Source organism: Dermochelys coriacea, chromosome 11 (assembly GCF_009764565.3).
Source record: "Dermochelys coriacea isolate rDerCor1 chromosome 11, rDerCor1.pri.v4, whole genome shotgun sequence".
In the NCBI taxonomy this organism is placed as follows: Eukaryota; Metazoa; Chordata; order Testudines; family Dermochelyidae; genus Dermochelys; species Dermochelys coriacea.
This window is the reverse complement of record NC_050078.2, coordinates 39,799,276-39,823,817: the sequence shown is the minus strand read 5'-3', so window position 1 is coordinate 39,823,817 and position 24,542 is coordinate 39,799,276. Positions and strand designations below refer to the sequence as shown.

Sequence of the window (24,542 nt, the reverse complement as noted above, 5' to 3'; positions counted from 1 at the left end):
GACAATCCCATAGTTAAAATGTCCTACAGTTAAAGGAGAGATATTCATGTTGTTCCCATATCACAGAAACAGTGACTGCATCAGCTCTGACACTCTGATTTACTTGAACAAATTCTGGGTGGGACATGGAGCACTCACCAGAGGACTTCTCCTACTCTGCTTGATTCATGTTATTTCAGGCAGAACAAGGAGTCGTATGACCAGCAACAGAGAACCCTGTGGCATTGCAACAGCCTTCCATCACTGGGAAATAGCAGGGCTAGGGTGGGGTGGAGGGATTAAAGTGGTTTTTAAGTTTGTTTTTTATTGTTGATTGTTAGCAACTGCCTTAGAGTTTGAAAGTTTCCCTCATTAACTTTATTACTCTCCATCTGGCAAAAGGCAAATTTACTTATCAGTAATGGGAAATACCTGAAGTTACTGCCTCAGGAGAAATACATTCCTGAGCTTAGTTCACACTATAGTCCACAAGCCAAGAACCTAGCCACTGGAGGGCACCATGCCAGATGGAATGGCTCAGTTCCTCTCGACTACAACAAATCTCTTCCACATTGCTTTAGAGTCCATTGAGGCGTGTGGAACTATAGAGGGTGGGGGGGAAAGCTTCAGGGAGCTTCAGTTACAGTACGTAACTTCCCATTTTAATCTTCACAAAGTGCCTCATCGGATCCCCACTCCTGAGAGCACTGCAGGAATAGGGCTGACTAAGTGTAATTTGAGCTTCAAACAGGTAGTCCCTACTGAGACAGTCTCCAGCAAACTGACAGAATTACCTTTGTAACTTTCTGGGTCCCTGACTAGTTAGAACAAGTTTAAATAAAAAGTTTTATCCATGAAATGCGAATACAGTTTTCTACCAAAATTTACTAGACATACAATATATACATGGCATAATTACAATATTTTTAAACAATGAGATTAACTTGTTGAACTTTTCTTCTTTACAATTGCTTTGGTAGGTCAATATAATTAGACACAAAATCAATTTTTTATAAAAATGTAAAGATGAAATAAAAAGGAGATGTTAAAAGTACACCATTTGGAAGATGATCAAAAAAGTCTTGCACATCAATGTAGAAAATAAAAAGGTCTCGGTTTTGCTTCCATTTAAATTAGTTGTAAGCTCCCATTGACTTCAATGGGAGCAAGATCAGGTGCAAACAATACAAGACAGCTTTTGGAATTGCAGATCAACTTACTCTTAATGATTCCATGTAAGATTTATGACAATCTATGTGTAACGTATGACCACAAGTTTGTACATAAACACCTCCTTCCCAGCCTATTGACACTGCTTGCAGACAGGAACTCTTAAAAAAATATAAATGTACATGATGTTATTCAACAGACATTTCCATCTAAAATGTATACATGTGCTATTCAATAAATATTTCTTTCACTTTTATAGGGCTTAGTTATAATAATCCTTCCACTATATAGCTATTGCTGTGCTTTGCATTGAAAACCCAATTTAAGCTCTTATTAAAGCTATAATACTGCAAACGTTTGCCTCCCAGGATGATGATAGAATTAGGGAGGAATAAAATGCATATAGAGTTCACATAGATTTTACCGTGTTAGAGCATTCATAGTTATATTGAAGGTATGTGTCACAATGTAGTTCTTGCAATTTTATTTCTGACCTTCTAATACACTCCACTCCCTTAAGTTACATATTATTTCAGCAGCAAAGCAATCTTTTTTAAAGAATCTCTGGCATTCACTGTATTCAGAGAGCTTTTAAAGTCCATTCTGCTGTAAAACTACAAACTTTTCCCTGCTTCATAAAAGCTGACTCCAATATATTTCATTCAGAATGAGCAATATGATGCCATAAGGCTTTGAACATAACATGAATAATGTACATTAATAAAATGTCCACAATTGCATAATTAAATATCTATCCAATTTTAATTCAATTCAAAAACTTCAATCCTCTTGCTAACTGCTTAACAATACAGTCAGGAATATAGTACAAGATGAAAAAAAGACATTAAGTGGCATAATAATTCAATATATCAACTTTTGGGCTGTGGAGATTTGAAGTCAAACCTCAGCCCAGGTCTAAAGCCTAACATAGCTTGTTGGCATCATCCTAGCACCCTATTTGGCCACATCACAAAACTACACAATTTGGTGAATGGTACTCTAACTCAAGAAATGATCAGCTGGAAAAACAGACAGAATTATGATGAGAAAATTTTATAATACATGCAATTTCAATCACAAAATTAAAATGCATATATTGCATTTATACAAAAAACCTAATAGTGAACAGAAAACAGTAAAAATGATCAGCAAAAATACCTGTTTTAGCCCTAAAACAGACTTGCCCTGCAAGGATTTGTAATGGACAACAAAAAAACAACATAGTGGTGGTTTGCTTTTTTTTTTTGGTGGTATAACACCTCTCTTTTCCTGCATATGAACATATAGAACATTCTTCTATTTTATCTGCTTCAATTTGATCTCTAACATTTTATAGCTCTCCAAGGCCTGAATCTACCACCTTAACCATAACACAGTCTTTCTTCTTCCTGCTGGCCCCCAACTGAGGAACAGATTGGGTGGTGAATCAAGTGAGATTATATAGTGAATTAGGATGAGTCCCTATATAATGAACTTCATTCACTGAGAAAGCTCATTGTCTGCAGCCAGAGAGATTGGTATTTGCAGCACTTATTACATAAATGGGATGGTCCATATAGCGAATAAGGCAGGAGTCCACAGAAAGAGGAAGGATAATCAAGAGATGTAGATTTTAATGCTAGTTCACCCATGGACCTTCATCAAATAACAATCTCTCTATGCCTCAATTCTCCCAAATGAAATGGTGATACCACATTTTTACCTGTACTGAACTGGAATTACATTAGGACAAATTCATTAATAGTTGTGAGGCAATCATAAAATAATAAACACCACTGAAAAAAATCTATCAAGAAAAATTCCTGCTCCTGAGCGAGATGTGGATTTTATGCAGGGAATAAGGTACAGGGCGTCACACAAACCAAAGGCTTCTTCGAAATCCTGCTTCCTTCCACATGCACTTTACCAGACCATGTTCCACAATCTCCCTACCTGTTAAAATTGAAATTCCATTAAACTTTCTTATGTGTGCATGTGAAAATCCCTTAGAATAGTTAAAGAGTGCCTACTCAGTGGAAGTCTGCACACAATTGATAAATACACATGCTCATGAAGTGCCACTGGAAAGTTGGCAGATTGTTAGTTTTGTCATATGATAGTAGTCGGTGTGAATACACATAGTAAGATTTGTAAACATTTTTAACTTCAATAAATCAGAACAGAATTTTTACCATAACATGCGTAAACAACAAAGGATCAATAAATGAACTAGGGATCTGCCAAATTTCAAGATTCTAACAGCTTCTAAGTGTCTAGAGTTGTGGGTTGGTTATTTCTTTTACATTTTCCCACAATTGAAAAAACACTATTTCTCTCCACACACACACACACACACACACACACACACACACACACACACACACACACACACACTCTTTCCATTCTTAAAAATAGCTTAGCCATTTTTCCCTGACTGAGCAAATACACCAAATTTCAGCCAAAAAAGGTAGAACTTTAAGAAAAAAATTAAAACATTAAAATAACCTTCTTTTGCACTATATAGTATATGGCTTTTGAAACAATGTATGTTTTTCTTCTAGTGGAAGAGTATGGGTCCTATTTTGTATCTTACAAACAATTTTCACAACTAAGTAAAATCATCCTTCCATCTCCTGAAACCTTCTGCAGTGCTTGTCATTACGGGAAGGACACCTACTGCTGAGGGCACAGCTGATCAACAAAAGGATTTCTTATTGCTTACTTCAGCGGAACAAGCCACTCAAGACACTAACAGATGTCTCTGGTTTTATGCCAATAAGAAATTTAAGGATTTGTTCTTTCATGCAGAGACATTTTTAGCACAGTAGTGATCTAGAAACTTGAAAGCAGAAACTAATCCAACTAATGTCTGAACTGGAAACAGAGTTTTTTAGAGCAGAAAGTATTAAGCCACTGAGTCATTATAATATCTTTTAGATTATTTTACAAACACTCAATGTAGCCTCACAGAAATGAAGAAATCTGATTGATCATGAAGTTACACTTCCATAAGGTCAAGTTTAAATAAAATACACTTTTAATGAAATCCCCTGATATTTGTATCATGAGAAAAGCACAGCAATATAGATTATATACATTTTTTAAAAACACTTCACTAGGGAATAACTGTCCACTAGCAGTTTGAAAAACTGCCAGACTAAGACCGACAGTTATATTAACCAAGTTTTGGCTTGTTAACAGGTCTCCTTCTGAGCTTGACAAAAGCAATATATTATTAATTGCAACAGGTCATAGTAAGTGCATTACTGTCATTCTTTGGTGGGTATCTTATGCTAGGGTTGATGAAATATCATGAAATGAAAGGTAACATCTAAATGATATAATGCCAACTCAATGCCAAAAAATTAAAATCAATCTATGGATACTTTTAGTAGAAGATCTGTTTGTTCAGGAAAGTTTTCCTGACGGATTTAAACACCTTTATCAAAACAAATAAAAAATTCAAAGCAGACTACTAACCTTCTACTGCATACAAATCAGACAAGCTGCCAGAAGTTGGCTGATTTCAGTTTTCTGTTTAGAAACTGATTGTGTTATGAGTGCATCATGGGGCTGCCACAAGTCACATTAGAGTTAAGATGGCAGCAGCTTTTCTGTTTAAAACCAGAGTTTCAGTGTTCTAAGCTTCACGTGTCTAGTTAGATCAGTTTGAAAACTGGTATGTCAGCAGAGGGCCCAGGGTAGCATTTGTGCTGCAGATTTGGGGTCATCTGATCCCAGGATTCGGAGATGCAATCCTCTCCCCAGCAAATGACCTTTTTTTAAAATTTTCACTCTTTTACAATAATTTTTTGTACAGAGAAAAGGATAAAACTATAGGCTGTCTCTACATAAGTTATCACTGGGCTAGCCCTGCTGAGTTATAGTGTTCAGTACCAAGAACCAGCTCCAAAAGCTAACAATTAATAAGTTATTAGACATTGGTTTTGGTTTTATGAGGAGGTGAACTGGGCTGCTGGAAGCAATGCACAGAATGTCACAGCAACTGTGTGCAGAACCCAGACTGGAGCTGTGTGCAGAACCCTGACACAGAGAAAGCATACCCAGTCACCCGGGAAAAGTGCAGTTGGCTGGCCATCAGAGAACCATGAGTTCAAATCACTTCTTGTTTTGATCCCTGTTAATATTTCAGTGTACTCTTATTAACCAGGCATTATATCTTTACCCTCAGTAGACAATTATCATTTTTTCATTCTGCAGAAAAAATAACTGGGGAGGATGAAAAAGGTCACTTCTACCAGAACTGGAAATAGAACTGAGGTCTCTTCTATGGCAAACCAACTCTCATTCTCCTAGTCACACTATCTTTTGAAATGACATCCACTATTCCAGTATTGCAAGGATATTGTATGAAAATTTTAGCTTGCAGAGTTTCCACTGACCTATGTAGAATAACCTGCACAAGGAGAATTAGGCCCTAAATTTAAAGACCAAAGAGCTTATCAAATTTAAATACTTTACACCATTCTTATTTCAATTAATTTTTCAGATGCAGAAAAAGTCAGGAAAATTCTAAATACACTGAGCACAATTATTATACAACCAGTAATTCAATTCATGTTTTTACACAGCACTTTTAGAGATGATAATACTGCCCTGTACCAATACTTACATCTTTAAAGTACCGCTGTAATGTTGTAAGCCTAACATCATGTACTGCTGCACATGTATCCGAAGGGTATATTTGCTCCTCTTCACTGGTAGGTAATTTCTTTGGCTCAGTGCTATTGCGACATTGCCCTAAAACTATACATAGAAAAAAGATGAACAAGAGTAAAATGGACAATGATATATGCCCAATGAAAAAAGATTAAATGAAAATTACCCCAGGAAACTGTTGATATAACCACATTTGTCAGATAAAAAGTTTTGTTTCTGATGCTAACAGAAATGGTAGGGAAAAATTAAAGAAAAACTAAATTGTGAAAATGTCTTTTGCTCTATGCTCTGATGGAGTAGGTACATATGGCTAATTTTTACATTTTTCCTTTAATACCAGGTTTCTATGCTCCCATCAGGAGGCTTTCCTTTGGGATTATTCAAGAGGATTTGGAGGATCGGGAGAGTGAACAGGACGAGCCTCCTTCTCATCTCCAGCCCCACAGAAGCAGCCAAGTGTTTAGCTCTTTAAACCTACAGATCTGCATGATGCAAGGACCATCCATATGGAAGCATGTCTCCCTCATCCCCTTGCCAAGGCTCTATGAGGCACCTTAACAGTATGGGGTTTATGCTGTCAAGGACTCCTGGAACACTGGCTTTTCCAATAATCCCCTTTTCATACCTGAAGAGGCTTGTAAAAGCACAACTAGTCCTGTAGGTCGATCTTCAGTGGAAGGGCCACTCTGTCCACAAATAACACAATCATACACAGCCTCAGAAACCTGCTGTTCTGATGTGGCTATCTCCATAGCAATATCAGCATCGGGCGATTCTAAGAAAAACAGACAAGTTATGGAATAATTAGGATGCAATAAACATCTTGCATATGGATCCGGATAAAATGTCATTAATCCTATTCCCAGATAGGATATCATCAAAAAACACAGATGACTATTTACAACTAACCCTGATACTTCAAGTAGAATGGGTGCACATGCAGACTGTGCACTAGAGCCAAAACACTGTAGAAAAGCAAAGACTACTCCCTCACAGAACTGAATGTTCACTTCATACTTATAAAGAGCCTTAGCTCTGAGATGCCGGTTTCTTTCACCTACTTAGATTCTACATAAAAAACTCTGAAGAGCAGCGATGAAGGGTGATGAGTGTGAATCCATATCCATTGAAACCAGTTACTGGTAAGTAACCTTTTCTATCTCTAATTACAGGTTTCAGAGTAGCAGCCGTGTTAGTCTGTATTCGCAAAAAGAAAAGGAGTACTTGTGGCACCTTAGAGACTAACAAATTTACAGCTACAGCTCACTTCATTGGATGCATTTGGTGGAAAATACAGTGGGGAGATTTATATACACACACAGAGAACATGAAACAATGGATTTTATCATACACACTAAGGAGAGTGATCATTTAAGATGAGCCATCACCAGCAGCGGGGGGGTGGGGGGGAAAGGAGGAAAACCTTTCCTGGTGACAAGTAAGGTAGGCTATTTCCAACAGTTAACAAGAACATCTGAGGAACAGTGGGGGGTGGGGTGGGGGGGGAGAAATAACATGGGGAAATAGTTTTACACTCACAAAGTTATTTCCCCATGTTATTTCTTCCCCCCATCTCACCCCCCACTGTTTCTCAGATGTTCTTGTTAACTGCTGGAAATAGCCTACCTTGCTTGTCACCATGAAAGGTTTTCCTCCTTCCCCCCCCCCCCCCCGCTGCTGCTGGCTCATCTTAAGCGATCACTCTCCTTACAGTGTGTATGATAAAACCCATTGTTTCATGTTCTGTGTGTGTGTGTGTGTGTGTGTGTGTGTGTGTGTGTGTGTGTGTGTGTGTGTGTGTGTGTGTGTGTGTGTGTGTGTGTGTGTGTGTGTGTGTGTGTGTGTGTGTGTGTGTGTGTGTGTGTGTGTGTGTGTGTGTATAAATCTCCCCACTGTATTTTCCAGCAAATGCATCCAATGAAGTGAGCTGTAGCTCACGAAAGCTTATGCTCAAATAAATTTGTTAGTCTCTAAGGTGCCACAAGTACTCCTTTTCTTTTTATCTCTAATTAGTGTCAGAATAAATTCTGAAGATCATGGGAAATCAGCAATAAAAACACTTTAAGGGGGTGGAGCTGAAGAGAACTAGTTAAATTAAGGTATCGGACTGCTCTGTGAAGTGTTTGTACGTGCGTGAATGCACCTCCAGGTAGCAGCCTGGCATATCTCAGGGATGCACACATACCCAAGAAGAGCTGTGGAAATTGTTTTAGAGTCAGTGAGCTCTGATAAACCTGCAAGGGCATAACTGGTTTGTATAAAAGTTTGACGTTCCCCCAGACTGTCTTCATACACCACAAACAAATAGGTAGTTTAGAAAATATTTAAGCTTTTATCAAGATAATTTGGGGGCCTTTTAACATCTAAACTGTTCAATGTGGCTTTCTCCAGTAACAAATGTAATTTAAGGGGAAATGTAAATATAGGTTCAGATGGAATGTAGAGAAGACCAAATGTAAAAATATGGAGGTGCAGTCATAAAAGTATTTGCTGCTATGCAACACTATGTAAAGAGTGACAGACATCAGGATCTGGATTTCACAGACTCTCTTAGTGGATATTATTGCTTTTAGGGATATAAATCAAAACATTTAAAACTTACATGCCTAATTTTAGGCACCTAAATAAAAGCCTGATTTTCAAAGATGTTCAGAACACGCAGCTCCCATTAACTTCAGTGGGATTTGCAGGTGCTCAGCACTTCTGAAAGTCAGGCCACTTATTTAGATGCCTAAATATGAAATTAGGAGTCTACTATACCTCCAAGCTCCTAGGTTTGAAAATCTTGCCTGGAGTTTTTATTGATATAGACAGTGAAATCTCTCCTTGTGGCTTGTTATCAATTTATTAAACTAAATACAAGAGGAGTTTCACACACACATAGAAAAGTATGGCCATTATTTTTTTTTAAAGGAACCTTTTGACTGTCAGAAGTCTGGACAAAAAAAATCCTTGGACAGGAATATGATTCACTGATATGTCTATTAGATTAAATATGACTAGGTTTAAGGCCAAAACCAGAGAGCCAAAATCTGTCAGAGGCTCTCAATGTCTCCTCTAAATAGGAGGACTAAAAATAGAACTGAAAATCCTTACTAGCTTAAAAGTGAAGATTGAGTATCTCCCAGGCAGGCGACCCTATACCAGTTGCTTCAGGGTGTTTGTGATCCACATCTTGCCCTTACAAGATGGGCACGGTTGAAACACAGAGTTTTTTCTGTTTTGTTTTTAACTGGACTCGGCCATGGGAGATGGATTTACAGAGGGGAAGAGATCTTCACACCTGCACCACACCACACGCAAGCTAAAAGGGCCAGAGCAGCATAAAGGGGGCCAAAAAGCCCTGGCTGCAGCTGGCACAGACACTGCTTATGACAGCTGTAAGGCTGCCTTATATGGACACCATTTCAAGCTGGGAGTAGGAGGCGCATGTTCAGGGCAGGACAGGATCACGCAGAGCAGTGGAGATTCCATGCAGTGCTACTGCCAATCAGGCAGCTCCCAGGGCTATCTAAGGTCAGCTGAAAGCTTCTTGAGGCCCCAAAGCAGCCCATTATTGGGAGGGCACAAAGCTGACGTAAAGCCACTTTAGTCAGTCCCTGGGCAGCTAGTTTTGTACTGTGCCTCTTAAATGTGCAGCACCAAATCTCACACAGGGACTCTAAACGAAAGCAAAGGCCAACTGGACCTGATGACATAAACAGGACTGAGACAACAATGCACCTCCAACTCCAACATTTTAGTAAATTAACAACTCTAACTCTATACAAACGAGAGTTGGAGTTTTGAAACTGGAAAATAAAAACAGCCAAATGTAACAGCAGGAGAAGCAGAGAGAATTCTGAACTCATTTCTCCATAGACTGGAAAAGTGTGGGGGGCGGGGGGGAGGGAGAGAGAGAGAGAGGTCTTGAGTAAACAGCATCTTAACATCTTGCACTGAACATTTACTACTGCACAGAACCATGAATGCTGCTCCAATAGTCATTAATCTTCTAGAGGGTTCAAACTTCAATGTAAAAGGCTCACATGCACCCAAAAGAGCAAACTTGTACTGACACTATTTAAAGGACAGCATGAAGTTCTTCCTTAAATGGAACAAGTTTGCAAAAACATGGTTATGAATTGTTTCAAAAAACCTTAAAGCTAAAACTAACCTGGACTTTACTTTTCTTCACTGAAATATGGAATTGCTGATCTAGTCATTGTACAACAAAATTATTTAAGTCATGAGAAAGAAAGCAATTTTACAGAGTTTTCCTTGTATATCTCTGGAACTCAAATGGAGGCCTGATGATTATTCTAAGCTTCCTCCCCTCTCCCTCAGTAACATCAAGTCCTTTCGCTGATCACAGATTGAACAGAACTATTTTCAGAGTTTAACAATATTCTCAGTGGCCTACTGAGTATGGTGGATCTGTGTAACAGAAGGTGAAACAAGCATATCTGCAAAAATTACAAGCCACATTTTTCAACAGATATTGCTTAAAACCAGAAATGTTTATTATTTAAAAGTGCTCCAAGGACAGTGACTCATCCATCATCAAGCAATAAACAAAAACAAAACTGTCCTTTTCATTCTAAGTATTAGTGCAGGCCACTCAACTGAAATGTCTGAAGTATGACAGTGGTCACGAATAGTGTCTATTATAGTAAAGGCTGCAAGACAGTTTTGACCATAACTCTGTTTTCACTTGCTCATAACTTTCTCATGAAATTCAGATTTGGACTGCATTTTCCATGCTTAGTCTCTTCCCACAGATGATGGTGGATGTTTGAAGTCATTTTTGAAGTTATGGGAAAGTAAAACAAACAAAAAAAAAAACATAACACATTTTTGCATTGTAAAAGAAAAGTTAACCATTCAGCAAAAACAGCTGAATATGAAGTTGATAGGTGGCATCTAAAAAGTCCTTACTGAAGAAGCTTGTGCTTGGAGTAAGGTTTAAAAACATGGTTTTAATAGAAGTATTTATAAACGTTTAAAAATAGCATACTGATCCTGCTTTCATACAGTATTCTAATCTATAAAGGTTCTTGGGTTCCTAAACCATGCTCAATGCTATATTATCTGAGCCTTCCAGTAGCGTAACTAACATCTGTCACATGTCACATTCTCTCCTTTTCTTGCCAGTAGAAGGAAACATATGCAGTGGAGGGGTTTTTTTTCCTTTTACTTTTTCAAAATATATTATAATGTACACATACAACACACACATTTACAGATTTCTGTAACGTTTGTTAGAGAAATCAAGGTCACAGAAGAGTGACTTGCACTTAGAGTAGAAGGTAGTGATAGTTATGGTTATGGTGTGATGGTTATAAGTTCCTGTGGTCAACCTGATGGTAATGATATGGTCGCACGGGTAAAGAATAGGTAGAGGTGTGTGTCATCTGCATACTGCTGGCATGTTAGTCCATGTCAGTCCCTTTAGTGGATACATGCAGATGTTGAGAGGACTGGAGAGAGAATCCGTCCCTGTGGACTCCATAAGTGAGAGGCCCAGTTGTGAAGGTGTAATTTCCCATCACTGCTTATTGGGTGCATCCTTCCAAGAAGCACTCAAACTATTTTAGCCCAGGACCTGTCTCATCTCTCAGGTGAGAAAATTCACAACAACATATAAATACAGAATGCAAGTGAAGTTTACATATCTTGCTTTAGGCACACATATTTAGAAATATCAGTATTTAGAATAGGATTGCTTAGAAACGTAAACAGCAATAAAACCATTTTCATTAAGAAGGCTTTCTAACAGCACTAAAACCAGTACAAAGTTACAGGATGGAAAAAAACATCATTTCCAAAATGATATTACTTTAATAGGTATTCATTCCACAATCATTCATTTTAATGTTAAATGAAAATGATAACCTTCAATATTTATATTCTTGAACACAGCAGTTCCACCTGAGGTGTTTATATTAATTTGGCTGTACCATTTCTCTAGCTGCAAAATAATGATAAAAATTATATTTAGTCTAGTCACATAATGCAATAATTGAAATCATTCTTATAATTATCAAACAACCTTTCTGTTCATTTGTAAATTATGTCCCCAGTTCTATTGATTTCCAGGATGGTTTTCTTCCCTTCTTCATCTTTTTGATGGATGTAACATGAAAGTTTCTGAAGTACAAAGGAAGGCTCATGATTCCTTCCTGCTGTATTCTGAAACGACTTTGTACTACTTTCACTTAAAACTTAAATATCTGAATTTCCTTGCTGAAAATCTATGAATTTCCACAGACTACAGACTTGGAAGTTATTGCGAAGATTATAGATTTGTTTAGATCACAAATAGATATAATAATATTCAATATCTGGCTATTTGTTTCTTTAAAAAGGACTCTCTCAGAGTGAAGACTTTGTGAAGTATGCAATAATATTTACTTCATACAACTGACGGACCTTCTTGACACGATTTGGGATAACAAACGGTTATCAGGAAACATGGGGGTAACCACTTTCCTCCAGAAAAGCTGAGGATATGATAATCCTCCCAACAGCAGTTTTATTTTAGAACTTTGCTAAAGGAAGTAGTGAAAATAGCACACCAGTAAGTGAAATCACAACACTGTCGGTCACCAAGCACCACCCTGGGAAACAGAATAGCACATTCAGAACTGGTGTTTATTGTCATAATACCCAGTACATCAATTCATAAGTCAGATATTTATCAAATGTCCATAAAGAGTGTGGTGTGAAAGAGTGTGGCTCACTTCCCATTTATCTCTATACAAAAAAATAGTATAAACATTTCCAACTCTAAAAGCTTAAAACGCCTAGTGTATAAAAATAAATCATCAATTGTCACAAGAGGAAGATATTTTAAGTTGTTGGGAGCTAAAATTACAATGGGAAAGGAGGCCACAATATGCTGATTATTAATTTGTATATACACTTAATGAATATCATTGCAATATGACTTTTCCATATACTAGCAGAAAGCTAAATCACTTTATGAAAACAGTTTCCTTGCAATCCTTATTAGCCTATGGTTATTAAAATTGTGCAAACATTTATCACCATCTAGTGGCAGCCTGATGAAATGAAAAACAAACTATATAAATTTCAAATATTTTTCCCCCACTCTGAAATTCAAAGTACTACATTATACATTAGCTATCAGAGAAAGTGTGTGTGACATCTGTTATCATAAGGGGAAAACAGCATCACTAAAGTTATTTTTAATTTTCAATATTTTTAATGCCATTCTAAACAATGGCTGACTGGCCAGAGCTTTGGGATTGTTTTAGATTATTTTTGTTGTTGTTGTTTTACAATATCCCTCATCTCCTAAAGCCAGAGGTGTGTGGAAAGGAAATAAGCGAAGTGTTCCTGCTTTCTCAATACTGTCAGCTTTAAATAAAATATCACTTTCAATACAGCATGGTGTGCACATCAATTCAATATCCTTTCACAAGGAGGTGGAATACTAACACTGCAAGACTTAAAAAAAATACCTCAATATCACTTACGTATATCAACTATTAACTGGCACATCCCAGATGTAACCTATATTGTTCACAGGTTTTGTATAATGTGTGCTTAATCTCTGTCTTAGTTTGGTGTAAGCAGGTTTTTTGCCTTTTCAGATAATACTTTTCAAGACACTTAGTGCATTCTGCTTGTCAGTCGTGATGACGGATGCAATTTCGATTGCCCCAGTTTCTGAGAAATGGTCAGCCTTGTCTCTTCATTTTTAACTCTTCCAATGAATTAAAACCACATAAGGCTATCTAATATGAGAGCATTTTCGCCTTTTACTTCCTTCAAAGTTCTCATTTTCCTAACATGCAATTTTTAATATAAACAGGAAATTAAAATAGTCTAGATTTAGCAGTATTTGTTCAACAATTTTCAGCAATATACTGTAACACAAAAAAAGTTATGCATTTGATTTATTTAGGCTCTGCTTCCCTCCGATTAGCACAAAAATCAGCCAGATGAATTAGTGCACAATTTGGATGTCAGGGTTCAGGCAGATTGTTGATATATATATATACACACACACACACACACACACACACACACACACACATATATTATATATATATTTGCACATTGCATGAACATAACAAAAATATTTTACTCCAGGGTTTGCTCGTTTTACAGTTGCTTGCAGGGACAAGTGTCAATATCTGGTACTTGTATCCAAACTATGATAATCTATTTCTCAATAACATTTGTCTTTAAAAAATGAAAATAAAACTAGCATAAATTTCAATCAAAATATAGATATGACTTTAAAAAATTTCAGAGCCACAGCTTCAAGACACGGTGATGTGTGCCAACATTGTTTCTTACTTCCTCATTGCATGTGGGGAACAGGATCAAAAACACATTGGCCTGGATTTAAGAATGCAAATGACCAAAAGTAGGCTTACTCCATAAACTTTTATATGTGATGCAAGGCTCTTTCAGCCACTATTTAAAAAAAATAAAAAAAAAATAAAAAAAAATAAATACAATGGGGCTAGATCTTTGAATCCAGAAGACTACTTACTATTCAAATGAGAAGGCAATTTCCTGACTGACACTGAAGGAAAAACGGGTGAGGATACAAAACCTCAATAGTAATCATTAAACCAAGACAAGATTTTTGTTTAAACAGACAAGACCATACTTAAGATTGCTGGTTCAGGCTAAATTAATGGTCCCAGTTAGCCTCTGAGCTGAAGTCAAGTTTTCTGCTAAAAAAGCATCATCTATGTAAGCTCCACACACTGCACTTATGGTTTCTGAGACTGTACTGTCCAAGAACAAAATTCACAAATACAGTGCCATTAGCCTAAAACTCCAAAGAATTAACCCAGGTTACACATATTTACATTTGAAGAAAAGAAAGATGTATTTATTGGTGACACAGTAGTTGCAGGTAATTAAGCATGTCTTTTGCAGTTAACTAATCAGATAAAAGTAGTTTTGGGTCTATGCCAGAAGGGCATTTTTTAAAGTATACCATCAACTTCTGGCTTTACAATACTGTTATAAGATAACTGTATAATAACAAACCTGGGACCACAAGCTTAAAATAAACATAGGGAGGAGGAAAGTGTAGCTTGTTTGGTAGAAAGGAGAGTTAGAAGAATATTCTGAAGGGGATTAGGAGAACTGAAAGGATTTTGGTAGTTTGGAAGAGAAGATTCAGGCTGTGGCTTATATCACAGAATAGAGTTTTGCAACAGGAAAGAGGATGGGCACAGGGTGCTTGACTGGATCAGGATGCTGACGGTGAACTGAAAAGAGCCACATCACTAGCGGTGAAGGAGGTTTAGGATGCCTGGCAATAAGTGGGGTGCATATTCCTATGTTCCTTCTTGTCCCAGCCTTCCTGTTTTTTCACTTCCTCTCTATTGAGCAACCTACCCTCTCACTACCTTAATTCTAACCACATGCTCCCAGCTGAACTTGAGCTGGATCCAGACAACCATGTTTCTCATTCAAGACACTGGAGATGGATAGAGATTCCTCCCCACAACCCAACCGTCAAAACACGTTACTACTGTATCTTATGAATGTGCAATAACGACTGTGGTACTCAAATGATTCAGAAGTACATGAATTTCAGTTATCCATTTTGGATTTCACTTGGAGGTCGTTCACTCAGATTCAATAAAACTCAGGGTTTTACAACAGATGGAATTTATATGCAAATTTAATATTCAGTATACTTTTTGACACCATACCAATTTGTTTTAATATATAAATAGTGAAAATCATAATGCAGAAATGTCTTGTGTAGTCTGTCATGAGTTATTCATGCCTTGTTAGACATTTATAATTTTTTTATATAATATTCAATTGAATTGACTGGTTTCTCTCTCTAGTATTTAGGTAATTTTATTTTAATTCTATCAGTGATGTTCTCTTTTCCTTCCTATCATTTTTTAGCTGTAGTTGAAGATCATTAGTGAATCAGATGGGATCTAGGCAATTCATTCCTTCTTCCATGGAACCACAGTTGTATAACTTCACAAGGCTTATATTGTAAGGTGAGCAATGGTTTGGTTATTTCCTTATATTAGTAGCTACTCCTGTTGAAGTGAGTTGATGAACTGTATGTTCACTGACAATATTTTGTTTAAAAAGTTTTAAGTAGTTATTTATTTGGAGTTTTTGGTTGAAGTGCTATGCCTCCTTACCCAAATCCTTTATATTAGTCAATGATTGTAAAGTGCTGTAAAGAAGAAATATATAGAGAATCTTAGCTATGAATAATTTTAAAAATATGTGAACTGACATTTTCTAGCTTCTAGGATGGTATTAAAACAATGTTGGCTACATAAAAAGCAAGTATTCTAGGTACTTTTAATTCTGAAAATTATTCTTTATATTCATCGTTTTCTTTGGGAGTCTGTAATATATTAAACATAAAATATCTCCTATTACCATCAACAAGACTTCATTGAAACAAGGTAAGCTGTACCAAATTAACTGAAATACATTTCCAAGGACAAAGTAATTTAACTCTGAAGCCATTGTTTGTTTCTCATATAGCAAACTGCATTGTTAACCCAATAGTGAAAACATTTGCTATAGGGTTTGAATCATTCACCAACTAGAATGGCACTGACTGCACATATCAAGAAGATAATATGGTTAGTTTGTAGGCTGGGACAATTTGCTCTTTCTGAGCAAGGGAAATTTTTGCAAGCCATTTGCAAAGAGATACTGATGTCAAGCCCTAAGGCAGTTTACCCTTCCTCCCTTTGAAAAGCACTTTCTAACAACTGCCAGCAAAGAAAAACAATGATTTAAGGGGGAAAATGGAATTATAAATAAATTGCTTCTCAACTCCAAGCTGTTTAAAGGGGCTTCTTCATCCTATCCTGAATATGAAAAAATATATTTATGTTCTAAACAGGCAAAAATAAAAATATTCCTCCCACAGGACAAAGAAATCTTGTCTTGAATTCTGTATGTATAGGCAAGACAGCATTGTTCTCTGTAGCATTCCAGTGCTGAATTCTGTGGCAAACTGGACATTTTGCAGTAGCTTCAAGTAAATTTAAAAAACCAAAGTACTGTATATTCAATACAACAAATAAATACAAGCTAAAGAATAGGACAAAGAAGAACAAATAAGGAGAGCATGGAGAAAAGAATAAAACAAAACCTTAGGTGCTCACCAAATTTCACCTCTGATCATAACTAATCATAAATTCTTTAGGGAAGGAGTCTGTAACATGAAACATCTAACACACCCTTGTACTTTATTAATAAAATTAAGTTACATATTCCTTGGTTTGTTTTTATATTCAAGTGCTGTGGTACACTCATGTTTTCAGTTTGCATCAGCACTTTTTTTTTAAAAAAACATATACGCGCTGTAGTAGTTGCTAATGAAAAGCTGGAGGTCTTGGCAGTTGTGAAGGTGACATTTAAGGATTTTAACACCCAGGAGGGAAATTGTGTGAAGCAGGAATCAACCAAAAGGTGATTGTGCTTTTGGCAATTGACAAGAAATGCATCTTCACCCCTGCCCTCCTTCTAGTGCAAGATCAGAGATGATATTTTTGTTTGTGCTTGATCGCGCCGTTCCCTAGACCAGCAACCTTTGACAAGAACTTACTGCCTCCACTGCAACCAACAGTCATCGATAAGCATATCGGCTAGATGTTTTTGCTAAAATAAAGTAGCTAAAAATGGTTGATTAAACTGAACAGTACAAACATCTCAGAGCATTTGGATTCAGGCTCTCTGCAGCCTCAGGCAGACAACACAGCAGCAGTTTACATTTGGTTCACATTTGGAAATGTAAATGGCTAGAAATGTAATTAAGGGCAAAAGATTCTTTTAGAGAAAGTTTAGGTTATAGATTCTGAGACAAATTCCAGGACTGCAGCATCATGGACCTATGTATAGATCAATTGCACAGAATTCTAAAATCCAGTCCTGGTAATTAAAAAGGTTAGCCTTTAACAATATTATTTTAATATAGCCCCAGCCATATATTTTCTGCTGTCACGGTAAAGTTTTTCAATTTGTGGAAAAGATGAAAACGGCTCTCTTGTCAGAAAGGAATTCAGAATGGAAAAAAATCAATGTTTTTAAAATCTCATAATAAAATGGCATCAGGAACTTCTGTATTTTGACTGATCTAATATAGTAATGATTCTATCCTTGCACACGACTAGTTGGGAATCTTTTTGTTTACTGAAGCATGCTATCACTGACACCAAAATATGTAACTTACTGTTCAGTCAAAATACAGATTTTCAACACCATCTCAGTACATCTATTGTTTTTCTTCCCTTCTGTCCACAGTTCTCTGGTAGATGTTTTATTGTTCTCCCTACTTCTTTCAATCTCATTCACTCTGCTCACCTAAAACCTTCCTTCTCATTGCCCTTGCTTGCAGGCCCTTCTTTTCCAGTTATTTAAACCTTCTTCCCCTGACATTTTTGCCACCTACATCCAACAGGTTTCTCAGCTTCTCCAGTGCCATTAGGCAAGAGCCACTCCTGGCTGACAGGAGTCACTTCAATAAGAAAGCAGCTGATGCTTAAGACCAGCAGTACTTGGGGTTAGTTTGTTGGAATTTTTAAGGGCACTACAAAGATGGGGATGTTAGGAAGCCAAGTTGGGGAAGAAGTGAATAAGACAAGGGAGGGAGATAAGGGAAAAAGAAGAGGTTAAGTTATTCTAGCAGAGACAAAAAAAAAATTATCAGCTACTGACAGTTAGGAAAAAGGTATTTTGTATTTTTTTAAATTACCTTAATTTTGAATCTGGAAATATTTCTCTTGGCATAAAAATTATATGGTCTGTTCTGTACTTTCCCTTGCCCCAAAGACCTCACTCACACCTTTCTGCTGTCTGGCTCACTCTTGCTTCATTCTTCCCCAGTTTGAGAGAGAAACAGGCAAACACCCCTACCCACACTTCCTGGCTCATGCTACTCATTCTCTAGAGTCTTTTTACTCTCTGCCTACATCCAGTTTGGCTCAAGAGGTATCACAGGGCCACATCTTTCCTAGCCCTAGAGAAAAATCTCAGTGCTTGCTCCTTATGAGACTTTCAGTACTGACTGAGGTTCGGTACCCAGCAGATACTGATAACCACATTCGATATTTAAGAAATTCAGCCTGGAATTATCACAACCCTTTTCTGAATATTGTACATCTCCACACACTTGAAAATACTAGTACTGTATATGTACTTCCGGTCAAAACTAACACACACAAACTTGAACACTGTTATACTCGGTTTAAGGCATCAATCTTTCAAAGACTTATACGCATGCTTAACTTTGATGGGGTCCCACTGAAATCAAGGAGATTACTCACAAAGAAAGTTAGACACCTTCTTAAGTCTTTGTAGGAATGGTTCCTAAGGGTATGTCTTCACTAGCAATGCTAACAAGAGCTCTCCCAGCACTGTAAAAAACCCACCCCCATGAGGGGGATGGCTCCCAGGGCTGGTGCACTATCTACACTACTACTTTACAGCGCTGAAACTTGCAGCACTCAGGGGAATGTTTTTTCACACCCTGAGTGAGAAATTTTCAGCACTGTAAAGTGGCAGTGTAGACAAAACAGCAGGTGAATAAAACAAAAACAGGAAGAACAAGGTAACTATGAGATGATAATGGTCAGCATGACGATAATGCCCCATATCAGTCAATCATGTTTTTCTTGAATGATTTCTCTGAGGTCATAAACCTAGTAGTTCTCCAGTCCATCATTCGGAGTTTCAGGAAAGAATAAGTAGAAAAGATATAAAATTTCTCAAATAAAAGAAAAAATTCTTTAAAAATTAATATTAGGCCTCCCTTAAAAGTCGTAACACTTAAAGAGAATATTTTCCTCTTCCTTTCCTGGTCATCTTCAAGATGAGCTGAAAATGTCTATCTTTTCTATACCACATAATTTGTTTGGAATTGCTGGAAACTGTGTCAGGTTTCCTTCATGCCATGGTTCAGGAGTGAAATATCGAAGTGAAATTTCAGTGCATTACTTTCTGATGCCAATTTCTCTGCACTTCTAGCTCTGGAAAACATCCCAACCTTATTAAGTCAACATAACAACTACATAGTTCAGTTTGCACACAAAACTTTTGTCTGTTTTCCTGAAATCTAGTGTCATTTCAACATAGTCTATGCCCAGAAGATAGTGAAAGTACTTCAGAGAGATGCTAGTGATAGAACCAGCCAGCAATACAGTATAGGAGGGCTGCTTTAGAACTATGGGGGATTCTCTGATTACTACCAACTAGAAAAAAGAAAAGGAGTACTTGTGGCACCTTAGAGACTAACAAATTTATTAGAGCATAAGCTTTCGTGAGCTACAGCTCACTTCATCGGATGCATTTGGTGGAAAAAACAGAGGAGAGATTTATATACACACACACAGAGAACATGAAACAATGGGTTTATCATACACACTGTGTACGTTAAATACACATGTTCTCTGTGTGTGTGTGTATATAAATCTCTCCTCTGTTTTTTCCACCAAATGCATCCGATGAAGTGAGCTGTAGCTCACGAAAGCTTATGCTCTAATAAATTTGTTAGTCTCTAAGGTGCCACAAGTACTCCTTTTCTTTTTGCGAATACAGACTAACATGGCTGCTACTCTGAAACCTACCAACTGGAAAGTTCTTGTGATTTTTTTAAAGGGTTCCATCATGTCCTCAGATTTCTTTGTATTCAAAATTATTAAATAAACTGACTATAACTCTGTGTAGCTATAGAAAATAAAGTTAACACTAAATATTACTGAGTGACGAAGAAAGCATTTAAATCTATAACTGATATCCTTGGTGGTGCAAAGCATCCACTATTCCCATGCATTTCAACAGGAGCTGGGGTTGCTCAGCACCAGTCAGGGTTTGGCCCTGTATCAACATAACTGAGTGCCCCAAGCTAACAAAATCCCAACATACACTTCCTCCTAGTACAAACTTTAACCAATTTGATAAACATCTGGTGCTTTGTTTTATTTTAGAATTTAATAGTGACCTTGCTGACATTATATTTCATTCTGTATTCTCCTGAGTTTAGGTGCATGAGATTCAGAAATCAACAAGCTAGTTAAAGGTGTCTAAACATGCTAAATACAGTTTACAATGCTAACTGTAGGCAGCATTCCTCCAGCTGAACATTGTGTGTCAAGGTGGTCCCCTAGCATCAAAGCAATTATTAGCACACTAATATCTTTTGCCCTGACCCAGCATGTGTGCTCTCAGGAGACCAGTAAAAGCTAATTTATTTTTCTAACTGGCTTCAGAAGATTGAGTGTTAGGAAATGTGTGTCACCTTGCTTTAAAAATGTGCACTTTTTTCCCTTTGCTAAGGAGCATTGCTTTAAGGACTGAAAGATGTCCTGCTGAGAATCACAGCATATTAGGAAAGAACTGAGTAAGCACTAATAATTCCCATTTGTCAAGAGGCATTGCCATATAAATTTAATTGAGTACTCCAAAGATGATAAAACTATTGAAGGAACACAAGATATTTAACATTCCTAATAAAATAAATAATAAAATTATGCAATATGTCAAGTTCAAGACAAAAGTATATTTGAGACAATAGTTTAGAAGTTTGCCTGGAACAGTTTTTACCAATTCACTTAAGGGTTCATTCAATTATTTACAAGTATCTATAAAATTTATTAGAAGACATTAATTTGAAGAAGAGGACTTGAGCTTTGCTAATTAATTAATTGTAGGACATTAAATATCCCAAAATTTTTTGTGACATGGATGCAACATTGTAACTTTTCGACGCTGCACTGCTATGGAGTGGCAATGACAAAGCCTAAGGTCATCACATGACAACTTTGTTTTAAGAGAAAGTTTTAAAAGTAGCAATTTGGGGGGGGGGGGGGTTTACAAGGCTCAAGAGATTATATCAGACATCATATTGCCAGTTTAACTCTGCAATGTAACTATACAAAGATAGTTGTTTGCAGTGTTGTTGTAGCAATGTTGCTCCCAGGATATGAAAAAGACAAGGTGTGTGAGGTAATCTTTTATTGCACCAACTTTTGTTGCTAAGAGAGATGAGCTTTTGAGCTCCACAGACCTGAAGAAGAGTTCTGTGGAGCTCAAAAGCTTGTCCCTTTCACAAACTGATGTTGGTCCAATAAAAGATATTACCCCATCCACCTTGACTCTCTCATATAAAAATGACTTTCTTAATCAATAGATCTTCTCCTTGAGTATATTCAGAATTGTATCTGCTTACTTTATTGACATATGTATTATATATATTGCTGTAAGTCCTGTAGAATCCATACTATTGTTAAAACAGAGTAAAATGGACTCTATTCTTTCTTGTGCATGAATACAAATGTTTACTAAGTTTCATTCAATTACATCTAGGCAACCCAAATGGCAATACTGTTGCATAGGTATTAATGGGAGTATAATTAGAAGACAATGAGGAATATAAACGCAACTGATGGCCTAAATAATATGCATACAAGAAATGATTACATACAAGAAAGAAAGAGCTCTGAGCTCTCTCAATCAAAACTGAGTTTGCAAGGTTGCAGTTAAAAGATTCTTTTGAATTGTAAAATAAGCACATTTAATATTAAAAAACATGGAAAGTCATGCCATTTGTACTAACACAGGAAGCCCTTTGAGGATCAGATTGTGCCTGTGTTTCAGTATGCAGTGTAGTTGTAGCCATGCTGGTCCCAGGATATTAGAGAGACAAGGCAGGTGAGGTTTTTATCTTTTATTGGACCAACTTCTCTTGATGAAAGGGACAAGCTTTCAAGCACTCTGGAAACTGTAAAAAATTTGTGTTTAAAGAGATACCATTTCCTGTTCTCTGTCCATGTTTATCACTGTCTACCCACATTTACTCTAAAAGAGAATGATCATACTGTAATACAAACAATACCACACATACTGAATGTAGCAATTTCCATTTTCAAATAACTGTACACAAAATCAAATTAATTAATTCTCACATCTCCCCAATGGAGTAAGCATCCTCATTTTACAGGTGGGGAAACTGAAGCTTAAACGTTAACTACTTCCCAAACCACACCAAGGAAGTCGGTGACACCTGGGGAGGTCTTAGCTCCCTGTAATAGCCTCTGACCATGACTAACACTACAAAAACATATTCATAACATTTAAAACAGACTGGTTGCCAAATAATCCAACTGTGATACTGCTGATAAGCAACACCACAGTACAGATATTTGAGAACAGAAAGTATTTTGATTAGGTTTGGTTTTAGCATTAACATATTGTTTTCCAAATAGAACACCACATTCCATAATAGCAATACACTTCAGGGTGTTGCTATTTAATAGCATTGCTTCTGTGGGTATGTCTACACAGCAAAAGCCACGCACAGACTAGCCAATTGAATTCAGCTAGTGCACGTAACAACAGCAAGGAATATAGCACAGCACAGCACAGATTTCAGCGTGGATAGTAGAAACCTAGCACAAACTCTGGGTATGTCCTCTGCTCACTAACCCACTCTGAAGCCTGTACCTGTACCTTTACTGCTACTGTTAGCCACAGTAGCTTGATTCAAGCGAGATCAGGTAGGATAGCACAGCTTTTGCTGTATAGACATACCCTATATTGGGTAAACACATGCAGAATTTAGTCTTGCAGCCCACTTTAGACAGAAGCCTGACTAGTACTTAAATATTGTATCTTTTTCGTTAAATATTTCTAATAGCTGTTTCTGCAAAGTTTACAGTGATTTGCTGTTAACCAAACAAGGTTAAAGAAATGTGTTCAGTTTGTTCAACATGCTCTACTTGAACTAGGAATATTCCATTTCAATATTCAATTATTACAAGATGATGGCATGCAAATTTCTTCTGTGTGGATATTTTAATTTAAATCGGAATATAAAAGCTAGTTAATGTTGGACTAAACTGCAAATTACGTATACCATGTTCTCAGTAAATAACCAGACTTGGGGAAATGGCAAAGTAGCCTGGAAGGTGCACAGAAAAAAAAGTAAGCTGCATAATGTTTCTGTTTTTACCTATTAACACAATGCTTGGAGGTTGGAACTGTATTAAGATGTCATCAAGAAATGTCTGCACTCATAACAATCATTTTAAAATGGAGTCCATTAAGTTGATGCTATGTACTACTGTGGTATACTAACATCATTAGTAACAAAAACACATTCTCACGCTAAGAAGGGTACTTAAAATTATTCACTAATTAAAGTAGGAAGCAAATACATATTTATTTTAAAAAGTTACTGAACTGTTCTAATTTGCATGCCCAGAAACCTTTTATGCATAGACCTAAGCATGACGACCTAGGTTTGTCTGTATAGATGTTAAAAATCTATGGAATTTTTCCAAAGAGTTAGATTCACCTACATAATCTTGGTAAAAGCTGCATTCTTACCAACACACATCCTCTCTCATGTACAGTGGGTCTAGCCACCATTCCTGGATTGTGGGCAGGACCATAACTATTTGGTCATATGATACCTGGGTGGGGAGTAGACTGTGCTCAACCAATATTACAGAAGCTGGAAGCAAAGTCAGGCAAGTGGTGTCACATACATGCATGCACTCATATGGCCAAGGAGCCCCAGACACACAAGCACAGTCATCACCGGTCTTGTGCATTGACCATTCTCTACTGACTGAGGCAACCGGAACCTGTCCTCTGTCAGGAAAATATTTACCAAACTGGAGTCAAGTTGAGCTCCTACGAACTCTGTTGTCTGTGATGGTGCAAGAGACAATATCTCATAGCCCTGGTCTACACTGGTGTGTGTG

At 37.0% G+C, this 24,542-nt stretch overlaps 1 protein-coding gene across 5 annotated transcripts in view; it reads right to left on the bottom strand.

Annotated features, from left to right (window-relative positions):
- Positions 1–24,542, bottom strand: part of UBR3 (ubiquitin protein ligase E3 component n-recognin 3) — a 215,276-nt gene that overhangs the window by 74,158 nt on the left and 116,576 nt on the right. For all 5 annotated transcript variants that reach the window (XR_006277987.1, XM_038422811.2, XM_038422812.2 and 2 more), the window contains 3 exons: positions 6,434–6,583; positions 5,762–5,895; positions 1,200–1,310 (listed from right to left, as the gene is read on the bottom strand). Coding sequence is in view for 4 of the 5 variants with exons in the window: in XM_038422811.2 (XP_038278739.1) it covers positions 1,200–1,310; positions 5,762–5,895; positions 6,434–6,583 (395 nt within the window). In the remaining variant the exon portion in view is untranslated. The remainder of the gene's footprint in view (positions 1–1,199; positions 1,311–5,761; positions 5,896–6,433; positions 6,584–24,542) is intronic.